We start from the raw sequence: 19,957 nt of genomic DNA on the forward strand, positions 1-19,957 counted from the left end.
CATACTTTTATTTATTTATAAAATTACATGCTTTCGGTGAGTAATACAGTATAATACCAATGCACTCACTAAACAATAAACTTTCGTAATACATACATTAAGTGGTAATAATAATTATAATAACAATTAGCAGCAAAAGCTGAGAAAATGAGACAAATAATAAAAAAAAAATAGAAAATAGCACCTACCAATAAATAGCAATACTAATAATAATACTACTCTAATGCGGTGCATCCACAAAATTGGTTACCTCAATACAAATATCATACTCATGAATACAAATTTGTGTATAATGCTAGGAATCGAACCCGCGACCATCGGAAGTAAAGTGGTATACTAAACCTCTAGACCTAATTTGTGAGTGATCAACATTGTGTAGCAATTAATCAAAAATTATTTCGCCCCCGGGTGGGCTTGAACCACCAACCTTTCGGTTAACAGCCGAACGCGCTAACCAATTGCGCCACGGAGGCACTTGCTATTTTCTTTGAAATATACACAGACTTATATAAGTAGTAGTGTTATAAGCATTTCATAAAATACCTCCTATAATAATTACCATCAAAAAATAATATATGTTCTTGAAACATAGAGTTATATAATTAATCAAATAAGACTATTACACCTGTTCAAATATATATGTAGGATTATATATAGGTATGTACACATAGTTACTGCTTTCATTCAAATAGAACATTGAAAATAACTTGGACCTCTAATATCCTGGGTTCCAATCTGGCCAAAAACCAATAAACCTTTGGATGTCAATTTAATTTATATTTCTAACTGATTCTCCCGTGATGAAACCCTTATAATAAAAGTAATCCGAGATCAGTGTTTCCCAACGTGGGGCCCACGCCCCGTAGGGGGGCAATTTGATTGTTAAGGGGGACAATTCGAAAATGGATTGGACACGAGTAACCCTTTCGCACCGGGCTATTTAGGTATATGCAATTATAGATTTCGGTGCCAAATATAACGAAAAATCTAATTCTTAATCTTAAAAGTTGCATAAGAATTTTGGAAAAGTTAAGATGGGGTATAAGAAACGTTGGGAAACACTGTGGAAACACTCTGAAACTGTATAGCATTATGCTGTAGAGTTTCATCAAAATCCATTCAGTAGGTTTTGCGGGAAAGAGTAACACCTAGTAGTGTACTCATAAATTTTATGTTTATAATATAAGTAAGATATTGAATAAAAGAAAATACAAATGGAATTACAACAAAAATCGTGGTTAGTCCGTTAGTTTAAGATTTGCAAATGATATTCTCTTCTCTTAGATGAGGAAAACATAATCAATATTTTTTTGTCTCCATCTATAAAAAAGTCGAGTTCGTATGGAGAAACAAGTGAATGACAATGATGGTTTGAATTTAAACTTTCAGTCAGTGAATTTAAACGTCAGTTTAATTTTAACTCGTTGACGTTTAGGGTGACCATATAGTAATTCGAGCAATTTTTCACAATATCTAGCATATTCTGAATTGTCAATTCAGACAGTACAAATCAACATACCATTTATGATAATTGTAAAAAAACACTAAATTCTAGATGTTTCACTGAATTATAGATCTAGCTCTGTAATATTATCTTATCTGTAATATAAGTTAATATTGACGAGTAATTGAGACAATCGGTATTTTTTTTCAAAGTTCCGCTAGTTAAACTGTTTTTGAATTAATATTAATTAGAAAACAAATTATAAATATTGGCTATTGTTTAATTTATATTCATAAAATATTTAGATTAATTCGACCTGAATGGGATATAATAGAAGCAATTGAAATATTTGTATCGTTATATCGTAAATTATAAAATTATCCCCCCAGTTGACCCGGGCAATATCATAAATCATTCACATTTTGCAATGCAGAAATTCAAAACAAAATATCGATGTTGGCTTAAATTAACTCGATGTCATAGGTAAAATATTGTAATTTCGAAATGGTAACACTGACCAGGAATGCCAACTGTAAGAGAATCCTCGTAGAAATACGAGATTATTGGCCTTTGGTGTCAGTATATTTTTATACACTTATAACTTTTTACGAGACTTTGACCTACGGAAATTGGTTAAAATATAATTATGGGCCAGGTCAGAGAGCCAAATTAAGCTAGTATACTAGATTTTATCTGATTTTCTTTTATTCATGCAAGGCTAAATGTTTTGAGGTTGGCAACCCTGACATTAAGCTACACTGTTGACGTTGCTTTTGTTGATTTGTTTTTGGTTATTTGGCAAGTTTGGTGTTATTTCTTTAGTATCTGCATGTTTTATTAATTAAAGACAAAAAGTCTACTTATATATAATTTTATTTTACCATATTATAGTGTAATGGTACATGCAACGATGGAAGGCGCATTATTTGTAAGTTTTCTGTTTATCAATATTTAGAACTATACTAGAAGTAAGCTATAATGTTTCGTCTTTTTTAAAGTATTTTTGTAATTATATTATTGCCTATTGTGTTGTAGTAACTATTTCTCTATTATGTATAGAGCAATTAAATAATCGGCATATTTTTTATGCAATTATAAACAACCTAAAGCTGAGCTTCCCACCTGATGGTAAGTGGTCATTGTCGCCTAACACATAAACATCACCACAGACAAGATAATAATGTAATGGCCATAATTGTAGTAGTCATCTCTGTACTACTACTACTGGTACTCATCCTTCTAAGAGTCCAGCCTCAGACCTATGTGGGACTGAGTACTTAGCACCACTACCGAGGGCTGAGTTCTCAGTACCACTACAGCGAAACGGAGTTGCTTTCACACCCTGTAATTACAATGCTCTTCTATTGAAACACAGCTTACGAAGCATGCCTGTAGAAAACAAAAAAGATTCAATCAATTAAGTTGGTTGTTCATATGTCTCTAATGTAGGTATAGTAATATAAAATAAAATGTGCTATGTAGCTTATATCAATAGGTTAAGAACATATTGTACCTACCTACATTAATACACTTTATTAATAAACAAAATATAAAAGTAGTACTTACATCTATACATATGACAGTTTCTTCATTCAGACAGTTATCATTACATAGTATAAAACAAAATCGCTGTCTATCTATTCCTCTGTATGCTTAAATGCTATGCCCATATGTATGCTTAAATCTTAAAAATTATGCAACATACTTTGAATCATCAATTTTTAGTAGATAGACTGATTCAAGAGGAAGGTTTATATATATAATACATGTACACCCATGCGAAGCCGGGGTGAGTAGCTAATGTAATTTAAATGGTAAGCAAGCTGATGATCCACTTAATGATGAGCAGTAACCCTCTTGTATATACATTAATTTTGTGGTTTGTTTCTACTCAGCAAAGCGGTGTTTAGGGTAGCGCCACACTATTCAGCCCCATTTGCATTTTACGATAAGCTTATTTGATGGGCTATTGTAATGCATTTAGAGTATGTCGTCATAAAAGGCTCTACATGCCATATTGGTTTTCGGACCTTTGAGTTAAGGTACTCGTGTTACAATATGGACATCACATTATCATGTAACACCAGTGGTACCACTCATGTGTTGTCATTTCAGAGGATTATTAAGATGTCATGTCTCTTATACAGAACATTCTTTCCACCTTACCCTTCGACCAAAACACAGCTTACAAAACAAGCTGTTTGTAGGCTGGAATAGATGAGTATGACAATGACTTTACTTAAATATTACAAATGTATGCATTTATATACAGTATTGTAGAATCTAAATTTGTAAAACATCTATTTATTTATTAATAATTTACCCACAAAATTTTGTCTGCGTCGCATTTGAAATTTATCAGGATATTTTGCCCAATTTACATAATATCTTAAAATTACAGCCTGTATATTATTCTGATGTATTATTATATTATATAAGTATTAACTTTATTACTGTAAAGTTTCATCAGAATCCATTCAGTAGTAACAAACATTCATCCATACTCACAAACTTTTGCATTTATAATATTAGTAAAGTTGTGACATTTTTGATTTTCAGGAATCCACACTTTACATTGTCAAGGGCATGTGCATATTAGACAATGAAGGGAACAGAGTCATAGCTAGATATTATGATAAAAATGTTATGCCAACAACCAAAGAACAGAAGGCATTTGAGAAAAATCTTTTCAATAAGACACATAGGTGAGAACTTGTCACTCTTTTTTTAATGGTATGTAATGGAATTGTACACCCACCTGTGCTAATGGTATAATAATAACCCAGGACAATTCAGGGCATCATCTAGTCTAAGCTGATCAGAATTTGTATTATGATTATTAATAAAAGAAATTGTTATATTTTTAGCTACACCACAGACTAGAACTGAGACCATGACTTCAAAAATATATTTAAAATAAATTAAAAAAAAAGTCATAGAAACATGTACAATAATATTGAATAAACTTTTATCATTTAGAAATCTAACAAACAGTCACATGGAATGTGGTGTTCAGTATATCAGGTAGTGTGCCACTCCGTTTAGAGCAGACCCTCCTTATATTAAGTTATTCATCTGCCTGACTATTTTGGTCAAATATATCACATACACAGTTGGTGCTGTAGGCAGTCCTCTTAGTCGGGACAGCTTAGAAGTCGGTCACGGTCACTCACATAATCTTAGAGTGTGTAGCAATGGCCCCACAACAGACACAAAGCCTCTGAACGGTGAGGTCGCTTTGTGAAGCCTATGAAGACACCAGGATGCTTCTGTGCTTCTGGGAGGAGCTTGGCCGGCTACTTTAGTAGTCTCGGCACTATACACCTAACTGGCCAGAAGAGAGACTAAATACAGAGAATAGTCCATATATATATACATTTCAGTACATATATAACGACATTAATGCACATTTCGGAGTAAACATAAAAATTAAACAATTCTTCTCAAATAGAAGAATTTAGCTAATGTATTAAACTTTATAATTTCAGGGCGAATGCAGAAATCATAATGCTAGAAGGATTAACGTGCGTATACAAGAGTAATCTCAACTTATTCTTCTATGTCATGGGCAGCTCACATGAAAATGAGGTAACATGAAATAATAAAATACTGGTATCAATGAGCAATTTAACGATGGGCTAACAGTTTAGCACACCGCCTTACTTTTGATGGTCGCAGGTTCGATTCCTCGCATGGTCCCTTCATTTTTAATAATTATATTATGTATGTTTTTAAATGTATTTATATCAGTTGTGTAGTAAAGCTCTGCTTAACTTAGGCTAGATGGCGCTGTGTCAGTTGTCCTAAGATTAGTATTACTAAAAGAATGGCTCATTTATGGCACATTATTTTTAATAAATTGCTTTCGGATTTCAAGCCTTTAAATATACTGGAAAAAACATTATATGCCCATAAATCGGGACAATTTATCAGTTACTAAATATTAATAGTAATTGTGAACTAACTGTTTTCTGCAAATAAATTAATTTCATTTCATGATTTTTTTTATATAGAAATTACAAACAATCTTATATCTGCTTGTAAGTGATAATCATCGCTTGTGGACACGAAATGAGCCATTATGAGCAGAAACTCATACGAAAATATGAGTGACATGTCTATTCTGAGAATAGAAAGAAAAGAACAGACAGACAAACAAACCTTTTATTAATTATACTTTTGTTGTGAATACAGTCGAAAAGTATTTAATGACAAACTGTTATAAGTATGATAGTGATGTATGTGGATGACTGTTACTGTTTGCCATAAGGCAAGCCATCAGCTCAAGTAATATTCCAATTATTATACTTATGGGGATATTATACAATTGTAATTGTAAAATGTAGATTTTACTACATTACTTAGAAATTATGGGGTCCTTACTAAGGCTATTTCAATTTACAGCTCATTCTGCAGTCAGTGCTAACTGCTCTATATGAGTCTGTGAGCATACTTCTTCGAAGAAACGTCGATTGGCGGACCTTGATTGACAACTTGGACGCTGTGATGCTGGCCATCGACGAGATATGCGATGGAGGGTGAGAAAGATTAATTTTATTTGCATATTATACTCTCTCACGCGCGACGTTATAAAAATGTTAGTATGCTGCGAGGAATCGTATCGAATAAGAAACTCTTGCTAAGAAATTAAAACATATGTTGATCACCATTATATTTTTTAGAGACCGATATCAATGCATTGTAAATAAACTGGCTTTTAAAGAAAAAGTAATTCAATTGAGTTTCTTGCCAGTTCTTTTCAATTGGATCTATATACCGAATTGGACGGTAGGGAAAAAAATTATAATGTAAAAACTTGATGTTCATAAGCGGCTAAAATGTCCTACATGAATAAATGATATTTGAATTTGAATTTAAGATTTTGAGTGAATACAAACTGCCATAAAGCAACATTGACGTGAATAGAACTCAATTCTCAAATTAGAACATTACGGTATTAGATATGAAGCACTATGCATGATGAAATCCTATCTAAATAATAGAATGCAAGTTGTTGAAATAAATGGTGTAAAGTCTGAGGGAACTAGTATTAAAATGGGTGTTCCTCAGGGCTCTATTCTAGGTCCTTTCTTATTTTTAGTTTACATAAACGATCTTCCTTATATGGTAGAAAAGATAGCTGACATAGTTCTGTTTGCTGATGATACTTCATTAGTATTCAAAGTCAATCGACATATTGATGATATGGACGAAGTAAACTGTTCTCTCTCTTATCTTTTAAAATGGTTTACGGCAAATAATATGCTACTAAATGCAAATAAAACTAAATGTATCAAATTTACTCTCCCCAATGTAAGGCCGGTAGATTCAAAAATCGTATTGGACAATAAATCTATTAATTTTGTTGACGATACTGTATTTCTAGGTATCACATTAGATTCCAAGTTGCAATGGGGTGCTCATATTACTAAATTGGCGAGTCGACTTAGTTCTGCCGCTAAGAAGAATTAGACAATTAACAAAACGGCTAAACTTGTCTATTTTAGCTATTTCCATAGCATTATGTCGTATGGTATTTTGTTTGGGGCAAAGCAGCTGATATAAATACAATATTTACTTTACAAAAGAGGGCCATTCGTTCCATTTATGGTATGGGAGTCTATATTTTAAGGAATCAAATATCCTCACCGTTGCTTCTCAATACATTTATGAAAATATCGTCTATGCCAGAAGGAATATAGACAGTTTCAAAAGAAAGTTAGTGATTGCACTAATAAAAGCTTACGTAACAATAACAAACTGATTTTACCTAAATGTCGTTTAGCTAAAGTTAGTAATTCGTTTTATGGCAATTGCGTAAGGTTTTACAATAAAATACCAGAGTCTGTTATAAATCTGCCAGAAAAAAGATTTAAATGTCAAATAAAACAGTTCCTTTGCAAAAAAGCTTACTATAAAATTGAAGAATTCGTTAACGATAATAATGTTTTTATAGAAAAACTTTGAATCCATAGCACTGACAATATTATCTGATTACATTAATAATGAGTGCGTAGCGACTTCTATGTTGATTATCGCATGCCTCTTACTTGTTATACTGTAATTATTTATATAAAAAAAACATATATTAAAAAGAGCAACACACAAGTTTCTTGCTCATTCTTCTTGTGATGAATCTGCATTCCGAATGAGTGGTAGAATCAAAATATGACTATTCAAAAGTGCTTGTAATGAGTTTATTTGAATAAAGATTATTTCTATTTCTATTTCTATTAATAAATAATTACTTGAGTATCAAAATAAATCAGTCTTAGTTATCAGACAAGTCCCTATAAGCAGCTCCCGTTAACGAATATAATAGTAAGGTATAAATAAAGTTATATTGATTTCATTATCACCGAGTATCTTGGTTAACTCATTTGCTCAGGTACCACTGTCTCACGTATTTCTGCTTGATCTGTAAACTGTGTTTTGGTTAGCTTTTGCAAATACTTCATAAGTTGATCATATCTCTGACTTCCCTATCTGGGATAACAGTCGTAAACATAAATATATATTCATAACAATGTATGTTTCAGGGTGATATTAGATGCGGATCCGATGTCTATAGTAGGACGCGCCGCTCTCCGGACGGAAGATGTACCACTTGGAGAACAAACCGTCGCGCAGGTAATAAAAAAACTGAACAAACTGTTTAGGTAGCACTCCTACATACTCCTGGTAGCCTAGTACAAATTTGCCTGACAACTTGGCTCAGCTTGGCAATTTTACATTCACACTACGTCGTTTCTTTTTGAAAACTTTTTTTATACTGTAGCGTAGTAGAAATTGAAAGACAAAAGCTTTCTAGTTTAATTCAATATAATGCTCCACACTGGTTAGAGAGCACTCTTACATAGTCCTAGTAGCCTGGTACAATCTGAAATAAATACAATTAAAACTAATAAAATAAATCTGTCACTTATTCTAATTGATAATTTTATTTATTTATTTAACAATTAGAATGTTGAATAGATTGATATCAGCACCACAGACTGTGACATCTTGTTTTGAATTTGAATATTAAATTATGCAAATTATATATTTTACCAGATATATTTTATTGGAGTAAGTTTATGATTTATTTGATAATTTATTTATGTATGTTATATGAACAGGGTATTAATTTAATTTGTTGTTGTGGGTGTTAATAATTTCTTTGTTTTTATCTGTAGGATAAAAAGGAATAGGTTCGGGTCATAATCTGATATATCCAAGCGAATAGCATAATTATTGATGCAAATGTATGAGTGCGTATATATTTATCTATGAGCATGGTTTTGTGTTTATATTATTCTTGTATTTGTAAATACTTCTATAGATAGATAGATAGATTCTATACACAATAATATAACAGTATTTATATCTAATATTAATAAGAGAGAAAGGGAATTTTATTATTTGGGTATTAACTTCTGGCAACATTGCCGATTGGAGAATTCATTTCACTGTTTAAAAGGTACCATTATTCTAAATTGATATACTATGTTAATACTACCTGTTACCTACGACTTTGTTCGCGTGGTATTTAAGTTTTATTAAAATAAAAGCTGTCTTAAGTTACTCCCTATAACATGAAATATGAGTAAAAATCCTATCAGAATAGGTCCAGCCGTTTCAGAGATTGGCAAGAACAGACAGACAGACAATTTTTTTTAAGTAAGTACTGTATATGCGTTTAAATGAATTTAGTGAAAAGCTGTTAATTTAAAACTACAAAGTGGCACTACAATTTTATTTAATTGTATAGTTAGATAAAACTCGCTAGAATTGTATAAATATAATAAGCAATTTTTTTGTCTAATTTTGTACAATAACATATTCTATGCATGCTGTATGACTAACAAGTTATGAACTAACGTAATTGTTTTAATTCTATACTAACCGAGTTAGTTTCCTATTGTTACACTAATATAATATTTTTCTCTATGGGTTGGTTATTGTTTATGCTTCTAAGTTTTTTTTTTAATTAAATAAACTACTAACATTTGTAATGCTATTATAATTTCTATCTTTTATTTATTTAAGTTTGTATGTGTAGTCATTACTAATTAAGTTGTATGGTCCTATTTTTTTTTATCCACTAGCTGACCGCATCTTCGTCTCCATCACAATAATATATTGTTAAATTATAACCTATGTGTTATTCTATGTATAAGCTATTACTATAAAGTTTCATCAAAATCCGTTCAGTAGTTTATGCGTGAAAGTGATATTATTAGATTTATTATTATTAAGTCATTGCATGTTTTTTAAATGTTTAAACAAGTTGATGCTCCAATTTTCCTAAGAACTTTTATTACAAGTACTAGACAACTGAGGTAAATACTTACATATGTGTTTATTGTTCATAAAGACTCCCATAATCTATCCAACATAACAATCCATTGTCCATTGAGAATAGAATCTCACCTCGTAATGTTTAGACCACTAATACACACTGGCCGGACGGACTGGCATAGTGTTTTATATCGATTTTCCCTTCTCAAACACTTCACTATTAATCCTTTGGTTTCTATATCGCTTTTTACAACAAGTATGGCATGAATATGAGCATAATTTTTCTTGAAACAGATATTACAACCCAAATGTAAAAATTATTGTGCAATAATACCCGTATGTAGTAATTTCACTACCATATCTCATTCTGTAAACTGTAAAGCTTCTAAAGCTGTCTTGACGACGCTAATGAGTACTTCCCTCTACAGTACTATGTATATTTATTGGCCATACATTAATCATAATCAGATTTGTTTCATAGAACATCATCAAAATCGGTTTGATTTTTAAATCACTAGGTTTGTTACCAGTTTACGCATCAGGTCTCGTGTTAGTGTTAGTGTGTAGTTACTCTCGTGGAGCGCGTTTATTCTTAATAACTCGACCTTAAGTGATAAATGATGGAGACCAGAACGTAGACCTTCGATGAAATTTTGATCTTGATCAAGCCGTTTCGGAAGAGTTTCGTTACAAAGGGTGCAAATCTGATCTATATGATGACTCCGCTCAATAATAATATCTTTCGACAATACATACAGTTGGCACTGTATGTCTGTGTGTCTAATTCCAAATTAATACATACTTTTTTTTTGTAAATACATATATAATATACATAGAAAACACCCAGATTAATACAATCATACTCATAAATACAAGTGTTTTTACTGTATAAAGAATCGAACCCGCGACCATCACAAGTAAAGCGGTATGCTCCACTGAGAACATCAATAAACAAAACAACTGAATAAAAAAAATATTCACAGGTGTTTATGACCATTAAAATAAGATCAATGACCTGACCAACAACTAAAGTTGTAATTTTTTATGGTAATGAATTATTTACATGCCTTATTGGTCTGGAATTAAGTTTTTTTCATGAATGGTATTTTATTTTTTCTTTTATAAATTAATTTATATTTTAAAAAGTAATAATGATATCATTAAAAAAAAACTTTGTGTCACTTTATGTTTCTGACTGACTCACGAACTGAAAGAAACACGCTTATCAAATCAAACGGCGCTAACATGGGCTTACAGCGAAATGACAGTAAGCATTTCAAGTCTTAGTTTAACCACGTATAGACAGATGGTATGACTCTGACTACCCCGTCTAGTATAAGTCATTATGATATTTTATTGTTATAAATAATTCATGATTTTCAAAAGCATGTTATTATAGAACGGGAATATTTAGTATGCGTTTCCTATTTCAGATACTGAACAACATAATGAATTTTTGAGATGCCCAGATATATCGAACATTAGCATTTAGTTAAACTGTACAGTTGTAGTTTGTCTATTAAATATTTTATTTCTTTCTTTTGCTTTTTATTTTTTTTTAAGCTTTATAACCCCACCGCTTTTTGCTTTTGCTTGTGCTAGCATATAACACGGATTAAAAAATATACATTATTATGTTTCAAAATTAGTAATTATTGGTGTGTATGGGTATTTAACAGTTTTTCTACGTCTCTGATATAACGCCATATAGCTGTGGGCAGGGGCGGATCGTGAATTTACGGGGCCCTGGACTAAATCTACTTTAGATGCGTTGTCTAATTATATTATTCAACTAAAAAAATACACCGACCAGAAATTCGCCGTTCCTTTCGATAGACGCGCACTTGCATGGCTTGAATTTCAGAGTTGCCAACCTAATGATAGGGTTTTAACATTCCATTGTTTCAATGGGGCTGGGGGCCCTTTGCATCATCGGGGCCCTAAGCTGCCGCTCAAAAAGCCCTTAGATAGATCCGCCCCTGGCTGCAGGTTAAGACCGCCTCGGTGGTTTACCACATTGCTTAACTCACGATGGACGCGGGTTCGATTCCTCGCACGGTACAAACATTTGTATTTATGAGTATGATTGTTTGTATAGGTCTGGCTGTTTCCTAGGTATATTATGAAAAATGTATCTAAGTATTTATGTCAGTTGTCTCGTACCCATACCACGAGCTCTGCTTACCGTGGGACTAGATGGCGCGATATTATTATTAAAGAGTTTGTACTTTAGATACTGCATAATTTATGTTTTTGTAAATATAATCCACAAAAACACATAAACCAATAGACATGCAATAACGCATAGAAATTACTGTATTAAACGGTAATCGAACCCGTGACTATTGACAGTGTGATAAACTGTAAAATACGAAATTGAGGTAGTGTTAAGCTTTCAACCACTAATATTTTAACGAATTATCATCAAATTCTGCTTACCCGTATCATTTGAGATGGAGAACATGTTATCTTCAGATATATTTTTTTATAGAAATATATACATATTGTCTTTGACATGTCTAATTTATATTAGTGCACCGGCGACAATCTTTCTCTACACCACTCATGATTGCCTGGTAGATAACACCGCAAGGTGTTAAGTCTGCCGTATGTACACATTATTTTTGTATATTGAATTTAATTAAAATATAAAAAAATAATATTATATTATTAGCATCACATCATTTGACACCCTTGAAAAACCCGTATATGTTGCCATTCCGAAGAACTAGAATATGATGCCTCCTGAACCTGTAACTTCAGCCTTATCTCACTCTTCAACACACATATAAGAGTCCCATTACTTGGTTTAGCACATTGGGAAGTAACATATGGTCGCGAGTTCGATTCCACGCACGATACAAATTTTTGTATTCATGATGTTTGTTTGTATCGGTCTGGGTGTTTTATGTGTATATTTACGAAAAAAAATGTATGTATTTATATCAGTTGTCCAGTACCCATAACACAGCCTCCGCTTAGCTTGGGACTAGATGGCGCTGTTTTGAATTGTCCTGAGATATTATTATTAATAATGCATGAAAAATATGAAAATTACATACATAATAAATAAATACATAATAAACCGGTAACAAAATTGAAAACAAAAACACAATGCATGCAGTTCAAAGAAGCGGTAGCTCAGCGTAGATTTTCCCAAGAAGCGAACGTTGTTTTGACGTTATAGTGGCTATGAAGTGCGATAAAATGTTTAATATAGTACAACAATGAGAATTTTACAGTATAAGTAATTGTTAATTATTCGTGAAACAGAGTGTATATACCTATATATATAGTATAAAGTATAACAGTAAGTTTTGAGAAAATATATCCTCGTATATTCTATTTCTCACCAATAATTGTTATATAACATAGATAGCAAAGCAATTATTAGCAGCTGAAATAGGCGAGTCAAGTATGCAAACTATGTACGAAGGCTACTGGATAAATAGATTTTAATTAAATGTGGTACATAAACAAAAGGTGGACAATATTGTCTTTATTTATTTAATTATAAAATTATAAATTTGAGTCAAATAGGAGTAAATTATTAAATGTAGTACTACATATATAGAAGGTAAATAATATGGTTTTTCTTTATTTAACTATAAGATTATAAATTTGAGACAAATAGAAGTAAATAAATAAATAAAATAAAAATGTAAAATTATACCTCCTTAAATAACAAAACAATTATAAAACAAGGACTCTGTTTTGTGATGTGTATATATTATTGTATAATGTGGACCACAACACAACCTCAACATAATGCTGACGCATAACGCTGAATTTCAGTTGGGCCAACAGATATGTATATATAGTACTATCCAGGTATTCGAAATGATAAAATCATAAAAAAGAACTAGGAAGCGACCCAAGTTGCTTCCTGCCACTGCTCCAACGTTGCCTGAGATTTTATTGTCATGTCATTGTCATGTGTAGACCATATCATTACATAGTATAAAACAAAGTCGCTGTCGCTGTCTGTCCGTCCCTATATATGTATGTTTAAATATTTAAAACTACACAACGGATTTTGAAACGGTTATTTTAATAGATAGAGTGATTCAAGAGGAAGGTTTATGTGTATAATAAATGTACACCCGGACAAAGCCGGGGCGAGTAGCTAGTAATCTATATATTTTTTTTATTTCCAGGTACTACAGTCGGCAAAGGAACAACTAAAGTGGTCGCTGCTGAAATAACATTTACAACAATAATAAATAATGTATTATAAAATATAACAACAAATGATATAATTACAAAAATATTCTCATACAAGATAAATATAAATTTGTCGCTATAATAGATATATTTTATTGTATACAATATACATAAGAAAATACGCCTGAGTGCCTCCACTGTGGTACATTTTTTTGTTCTTGTGACTTTAATGACAAACAGCCTTACTGACAGTAAATGGTAACTGTTACCCACATACAAGAACAGCATCACAAAGTGTTGTAACCTGTTATTTTAAATGTATTTACTGTACAATAGCGTTACAAACAAATAAACATCAGCGACATTCGTGATAAATTATAAGTTGCCATTCCAGAAAACGAAAGATACTATGCAATAATTTACTGTTTCAATATTATTATAATTTTGCTGTCAATAAAAAATATTATTATTATATCACTTATTATTTATATACCTAATAGGTTAATAGACTTTGTTACCTGTTTTTATACCACCAATTGTTACCTATGAATCATAAATGAATAATTGTATTAGTTTAGTAATAAAGGCTATAACAGAATAGAAGAGAGCATAAAAAAAAACAATACATAATAATAATAAACTTTTTATGGTACAATATATATATTTATCTTTATTATTTATATATATCTTCGGAGGAAGCCTATGTCCAGCAGTGGACATCTTCCGGGCTGAGATGATGATGATGATATAAATTTATTCGTATTATTTATAAAGTCTAAAAACTTCAAACTCAGTTCATTCATCACTTTCTATAGATTATTCTCTATCCATTTGAAAACAATGAAAAATAATAATAAATCTATTTAATTTATTACACTTGACAAAATGTAGTCCATAAGTCAAAGCATATTTAAAATTGGTTAAATAGGTATTCGAGTTTAACCATTATAAAAAACCATTAAAAAAATTTTACTCGTTATATTGTATACATATATACAAATCGTACTTATATGTACAATCTAGATGTGGCCACGACTTCGTATGCGAAATTATATATCTTTATTAATATATAATTAGATATATGTAACACTTGGATAATGTATATATATTAGTTCTAGGCGACTTCTAAGGCGTTCTAGGCGTTCTTAATGAAAATTTAATTTAGTTTGTCACGAAGACATATTACTTTATTTATTTTAAGAAGATTATCAGTGTAATTTTGGATGTTACCGATCATTGAATTGTCCTATGCGAATTAATAATCTTCACCAATAAGTATTAGTAGTTATTTAAGTAAAAATGCAGACAAAGTCGCGGGTAACAGTAACACATTTATGGACTCTTCCTAGCATTTACACCGAACTCGTCTGGCGTTGGTTCCGTATTCAATTTAGAGATCGCCTTGAAAACCTCATGGTTTTTGTCCCTCAATAATTTGAAGAGCACATTCTCCGATGTACTAACGAAGCAGCCGATGTTTTGGAACCGCTGGAATTAAAAAAAATGCCAATGTAGTGTTGGAATGCTTTATTTATACAAAATATAATTTATTAACAATGGTATAAAAATATATATTATAAAAAAACTAAAAAATTTATAATTGTGTAGTCAAAATACACCATTACTAAGACAAAACTCCCTTAGGGCGTCGATATATAAGACGATGAACCGAATGTATATCAGGAGCCTTATTCATAATATTGTACAGTGCGAGGAATCGAACCCTCGGCCATCGCCAGTAAAGCGGTGTGCTAATCCGCTAGACCACCGGGGCTGTCATGATATAATACTATTAAAGAGCTCATAGTAAATATCTCGTTTATACGACGGACAACAGTAAACAACGAGAGAAAAATAACTGTTATCTATAATTTGGATGCTATTTCAAATCCCAAAGTATCAACAGTGGGTTCCTTGTTTAACTTGGATATATGTTTGAATGCACTGTTATTCTTGTCTCTGAGGAGTTTGAACAGGACATTCTCTGAAGTTGTGATGAAGCAGCCTAAAGATTGCATGCGCTGGAATCAGATTAAGACAACAAAATGTATCAATTGATGATTCGACGATCTCGGTGGTCTAGCGGTTTAAAACACCACTTTACTTCCGGTGGTCGCGATTTTGATTCCTTCCTTTATATTATTGTATTGATGAGTATGATTGTATCGGTTTGGGTGTTTTCTATTTATATTATGTATGTATTTACAAAAAATATATGTGTGTATTTATATCAGTTGTCTAGTACCCATAACACAAGCTCTGCTTAGCGTGAACTAAATGGTGCTGTGTTAATTATCCAGAGTTTTTTATTTGTTTAATGAATAATATTAGGGTCGAAGTGATGAACTGTGGTTTACAAGGTAGACAAATGGTGGTATTTTTAACGGCTGTATGTGGATTGAAAGACTGATTAACAAATATATATATATTACTAGCTGAACCCACAAACATTGCTTTATCATATATATTAAAAGCGGTATTAAAAAATAGGGGTGGTAGGTGGTGATATAAGGGTGAAAATTTAGGGTTGGATGTATTTTTAATGACATTACAAAAAATGTCTAAAAAATAAATGTTTGGGTTGGATAACCCTTATCACTTAGGGGTATGAAAAATAGATGGTAGCCGACTGTCAAACCTACTGAATATGCATATAAAATTTCATAAAATTTGGTCAAGCCGTTTCAGAGGAGTATGGTAAATAACATTGTGACACGAGAATTTTATATATAACATATGTCTATATGAATAAACTTTTTTGACTTTAATATTGATTGGTAAGCCTTGCATTTCTTTTATATTAACTTTATTAAGCTTTAAACTAACTTACAGACAACTTTGTACCTATATTGTCTTTAGAGTAATAAATAACATCAATTTAGTTTGATCAATAGCTATTAATATAAGTTAGACTAATCGACATACTGTGCCGACCCCAAATAATGGGATAAAGGCAAGGCAAATGATGATGATGATAAGTTAAACTAACCTGAAAAGCGAGCCCTCTATCCATTAAAGACCTAGATGACACTCCATCAGCTAAAACATGGACAGTGATGTCCTCATTCAGAAGATCTATCACAGTTTGCTCGATGCAGACATGTGCCTGAAAATGAAAATAATTTAAATTTAGTGAAAGTAGTTTCTGAGTTTGAAAGTTCCGAGTAATCTACTGATTCGATTTTGAAAATTCTTTTAGCATTTGATAGCTAATTTATCTTTTTTTTTTAAACTATTGTAATGCTGGTTCTCACAGCTGGCTTTTATAGCTTCACTAGATGATAGGGGGCGAGTGCAGATGATACTACAAACCTGCAGAAGGATGGTATATATTAGTATTACCCAATACTACATATTATGGTTGTTGTTAAGATTCCTTCCACTATACAAAATTTGTATTTGTATGATACTTTGTATTGTTGTGTGTTTTCTATGCGTCTATATTTACAAAAAAATGTATTAAATTACTTCTACTAGTTGGTTAATACCAATAACACAAGCTCTGCTTAGCTTGGGACTATATGGCGCTATATGAATCATTCAGGGCTATAATTATTATTGAATTTACCTCTATACCAAATAACACAACTGAACTCAAATTTGGGACATCTTTCTTCAGTCGTTCCTGCAGTTCAGGTGTGTACATAGAGAATCTAGTCTTTTCATAGACCAATGCAGCATCTTCAATTTTGACATCCTTGGTGGTGTGGCCCAGACCTTTGGGATACTGTTCCGAAACATACACTGGTATTTTGAAGTGTTTTGCTGCTTCAACCTGTTAATCAATGATTCAATAATATTATTATAGGTAGATGGGATTATTAACAATGATATTGGTTGCAATGCACTATATCAGGTAGACTCCCATACGGTCCTCTCCCCCAGCAACCTATATAGTTAAGTCCTAGTTCATAAGTACCTGAATGTACCTACATTTCACACAATTAAAAACAACAGACAACAGGAAATATACAGATGGACTCTACCCCTCCTAATCCATTGGCAACACAGGTTTTGGAACTTTCTAGCATGGTCAAGATACTGAAGAGGAAGTAGAATGTAATGTAAAAAGTCAGTTTAGGTGCTGACCTCTTTGCCTACAAATAAAGAAAGACTTAAGACATCAGTTTATAATCTTATGACTATTGTTTTACAAAGAAAAAAAGTTAATTCCTAGTGAATTAACAATGATTGACAACATGTTAAGACCTTATTGTCTTTTATAGTTAATCTCCAATATTCCTTAAACAAATTAACGCGGGTAACACTACAGTTCCAGCTAGTACATAAATAAAATAAATATAATAATAAATTATATAGTTAATAATAGTTATTTCTACTCATATCAGTTCATATCTTGTAAACTAGTGATGGAGATACTTATATTTAAGTGAATAATATTATGGTAATTAATAGGCCAATAAATATGCAAAGTATCAAAGATCAAGCAGATAACGATTAACTTGATAAGGGACATTATGTAATGTGTACAAACCATTTTATTAGCAACTCGTACGACTTCGCCGAAATGTTTTATATGAGGTCTAAACGTTTCTTGTATATCACACAGGAGAAATGCTGTCCTTGGTGCTTCTAACGCTCCTAATTTGAAAATATTACGAGCCGCCATTGTCTATAATTTTATTGTTTTACTAAATTATTTACCGGCAAAAAGTTTGTGGCCGCAATTTTGAAATCTCAATATATATACGTATGATCAACTTCTAATAAGTATAAAAAAAACAATTTGTAATGTCAATCAAACTGTCAAACAGCCTCAGTCGATGTGAACATAGTCTAATAACGGAACGTGCCATATTCAGAGATAAATATGCCAAATCCTGTTGAGTATTGTATTTTGAAATATACATATTGACTGGTCTGGTTTAAGATAAGATAATGGATAAGAAATTAGTAATCTAAAATCGGTAGAATCATTTAAAAAAGCTATATTTAAATAAATTTTTTTAACATACAAATGAGACTCTATTATATTTTTATATATTAAAATAATCTATTGTTTTACATGCTCATCTATATTTTTATAATACAATCATTACCGTCAGCGAGTATAATTTTCTTTACATGTATTTAATATTATATACAGTTCTTAGAAACCAACTGTTAAAAACACTCTTGATTTACATAGTTGCGTATAAATTGCGGCAAATTAACAAAATTTTAATAGGTGTTAGAAACTAAACATGCCTAAAATGTTAGAAATTACTATGTATGGTCACACTAACTAATGTCATTTTCAATTGTCAATCTGAATGTCAGTATATTGTAGCTGCTATATTCAAAGTACGTTCCGTTACACGTAGAGCTAATATCAGGATTATTAGAAATAGAAGACGATATTCCAAAACGCAAATTCAACAGTTTGGACGTATATATATCATATCTTTATATTATATACATCATCATATCTTCCTAAAAAAAATATATAAAAATGGTTAATTTATGGAATAAAGTATTCCTACTTAGAAACAATTTAGAGATGTATAACAAAATAAATAACGCCTTGACAAAACTTAAGAATGTGTATAACAAAAATTTTGCTAATGAATATTGTTAGGCGTCATCTTTGTTATTCAATAAGTCTAAACCTATTTATATTAATCATTAATATTTTGTAATTAATTTGCTATTTATTTGTATATAAACCAAATAAAAAATATAATTTTACTTATGTTTACCCATTTTAACTTAATTTGAAATTATAGAGGACAGTTCTGTGTATTTAATAATAGTTGTACCTAAGTAGAAACTATGTTTTACATCCTACCAATACAATTTTCAGTTCAATTCAAATTCAAATTAAAAAATCATTTACTGATGTAGGACTTTTTGTATAATGTACCTATGTATGCGCATTTTACAGTACAGACCCGATTTTACGTCTACTGGTGTCCAGTGTAATAATGTGTGCCAGCGTATATCGCCAGCGCAGGCGAGCACTCTAAACAGTTTTGTTCCTAATTATTCTAATGCTGTTGGCCGCAGCTGGCCTTTACAGCTACAACGATAGGGGGCGAGAGCAGATTGCATTCCAAACCCGCGGAAGGA

The 19,957-nt window shown here is 31.5% G+C and overlaps 2 protein-coding genes and 1 non-coding gene across 6 annotated transcripts; 1 reads left to right on the forward strand and 2 right to left on the reverse strand.

The window, feature by feature from the left end:
• Positions 1–399: 399 nt before the first annotated feature.
• On the reverse strand, positions 400–473 carry Trnan-guu (transfer RNA asparagine (anticodon GUU)). The gene has a single exon. It is a non-coding gene; the product is annotated as a tRNA-Asn (tRNA).
• A 1,500-nt stretch (positions 474–1,973) lies between these two features.
• LOC131852257 (coatomer subunit zeta-1) lies at positions 1,974–14,360 on the forward strand. Of its 4 annotated transcripts, XM_059202911.1 has the most exons (7): positions 1,974–2,099; positions 2,336–2,372; positions 4,004–4,149; positions 4,933–5,032; positions 5,849–5,982; positions 7,984–8,074; positions 13,882–14,360. In XM_059202911.1, the coding sequence occupies exons 2-7, from the start codon at positions 2,340–2,342 to the stop codon at positions 13,927–13,929; spliced, it is 552 nt and encodes a 183-aa protein (XP_059058894.1). In that variant the 5' UTR covers positions 1,974–2,099; positions 2,336–2,339; the 3' UTR covers positions 13,930–14,360. The 4 variants fall into 4 exon arrangements, with proteins under 4 accessions (XP_059058894.1, XP_059058896.1, XP_059058895.1 ...); XM_059202913.1 differs by lacking the exon at positions 2,336–2,372; XM_059202912.1 differs by lacking the exons at positions 1,974–2,099; positions 13,882–14,360 and adding an exon at positions 11,158–11,251 and having other exon boundaries at positions 2,106–2,372.
• A 68-nt stretch (positions 14,361–14,428) lies between these two features.
• On the reverse strand, positions 14,429–18,619 carry LOC131852258 (isochorismatase domain-containing protein 1-like). The gene is made up of 4 exons (XM_059202914.1): positions 18,384–18,619; positions 17,457–17,663; positions 16,878–16,994; positions 14,429–15,376 (listed from the first exon to the last, which is right to left on the reverse strand). The coding sequence occupies exons 1-4, from the start codon at positions 18,516–18,518 to the stop codon at positions 15,221–15,223; spliced, it is 615 nt and encodes a 204-aa protein (XP_059058897.1). The 5' UTR covers positions 18,519–18,619; the 3' UTR covers positions 14,429–15,220.
• Between the last annotated feature and the right edge of the window lie 1,338 nt (positions 18,620–19,957).

The sequence above is a fragment of the Achroia grisella genome, unplaced genomic scaffold, assembly GCF_030625045.1.
Source record: "Achroia grisella isolate CSIRO2021 unplaced genomic scaffold, CSIRO_AGI_Agris_v1 utg841, whole genome shotgun sequence".
In the NCBI taxonomy this organism is placed as follows: domain Eukaryota; kingdom Metazoa; phylum Arthropoda; class Insecta; order Lepidoptera; family Pyralidae; genus Achroia; species Achroia grisella.

Bases quoted from the DNA above. Each gene is read 5' to 3' on its own strand.
- LOC131852258 (XM_059202914.1), bottom strand. From the start codon at position 18,518: ATGGCGGCTCGTAATATTTTCAAATTAGGAGCGTTAGAAGCACCAAGG. The intron at 17,664-18,383 runs GTTTGTACACAT...ATTGATTAACAG, and splicing joins TACGAGTTGCTAATAAAATG to GTTGAAGCAGCAAAACACTT. The intron at 15,377-16,877 runs GTTAGTTTAACT...TTTTAATTCCAG, and splicing joins ATAGAGGGCTCGCTTTTCAG to CGGTTCCAAAACATCGGCTG.
- LOC131852257 (XM_059202911.1), top strand. From the start codon at position 2,340: ATGGTACATGCAACGATGGAAGGCGCATTATTT. The intron at 5,033-5,848 runs GTAACATGAAAT...TTCAATTTACAG, and splicing joins GCAGCTCACATGAAAATGAG to CTCATTCTGCAGTCAGTGCT. The intron at 8,075-13,881 runs GTAATAAAAAAA...TTTTATTTCCAG, and splicing joins GAGAACAAACCGTCGCGCAG to GTACTACAGTCGGCAAAGGA.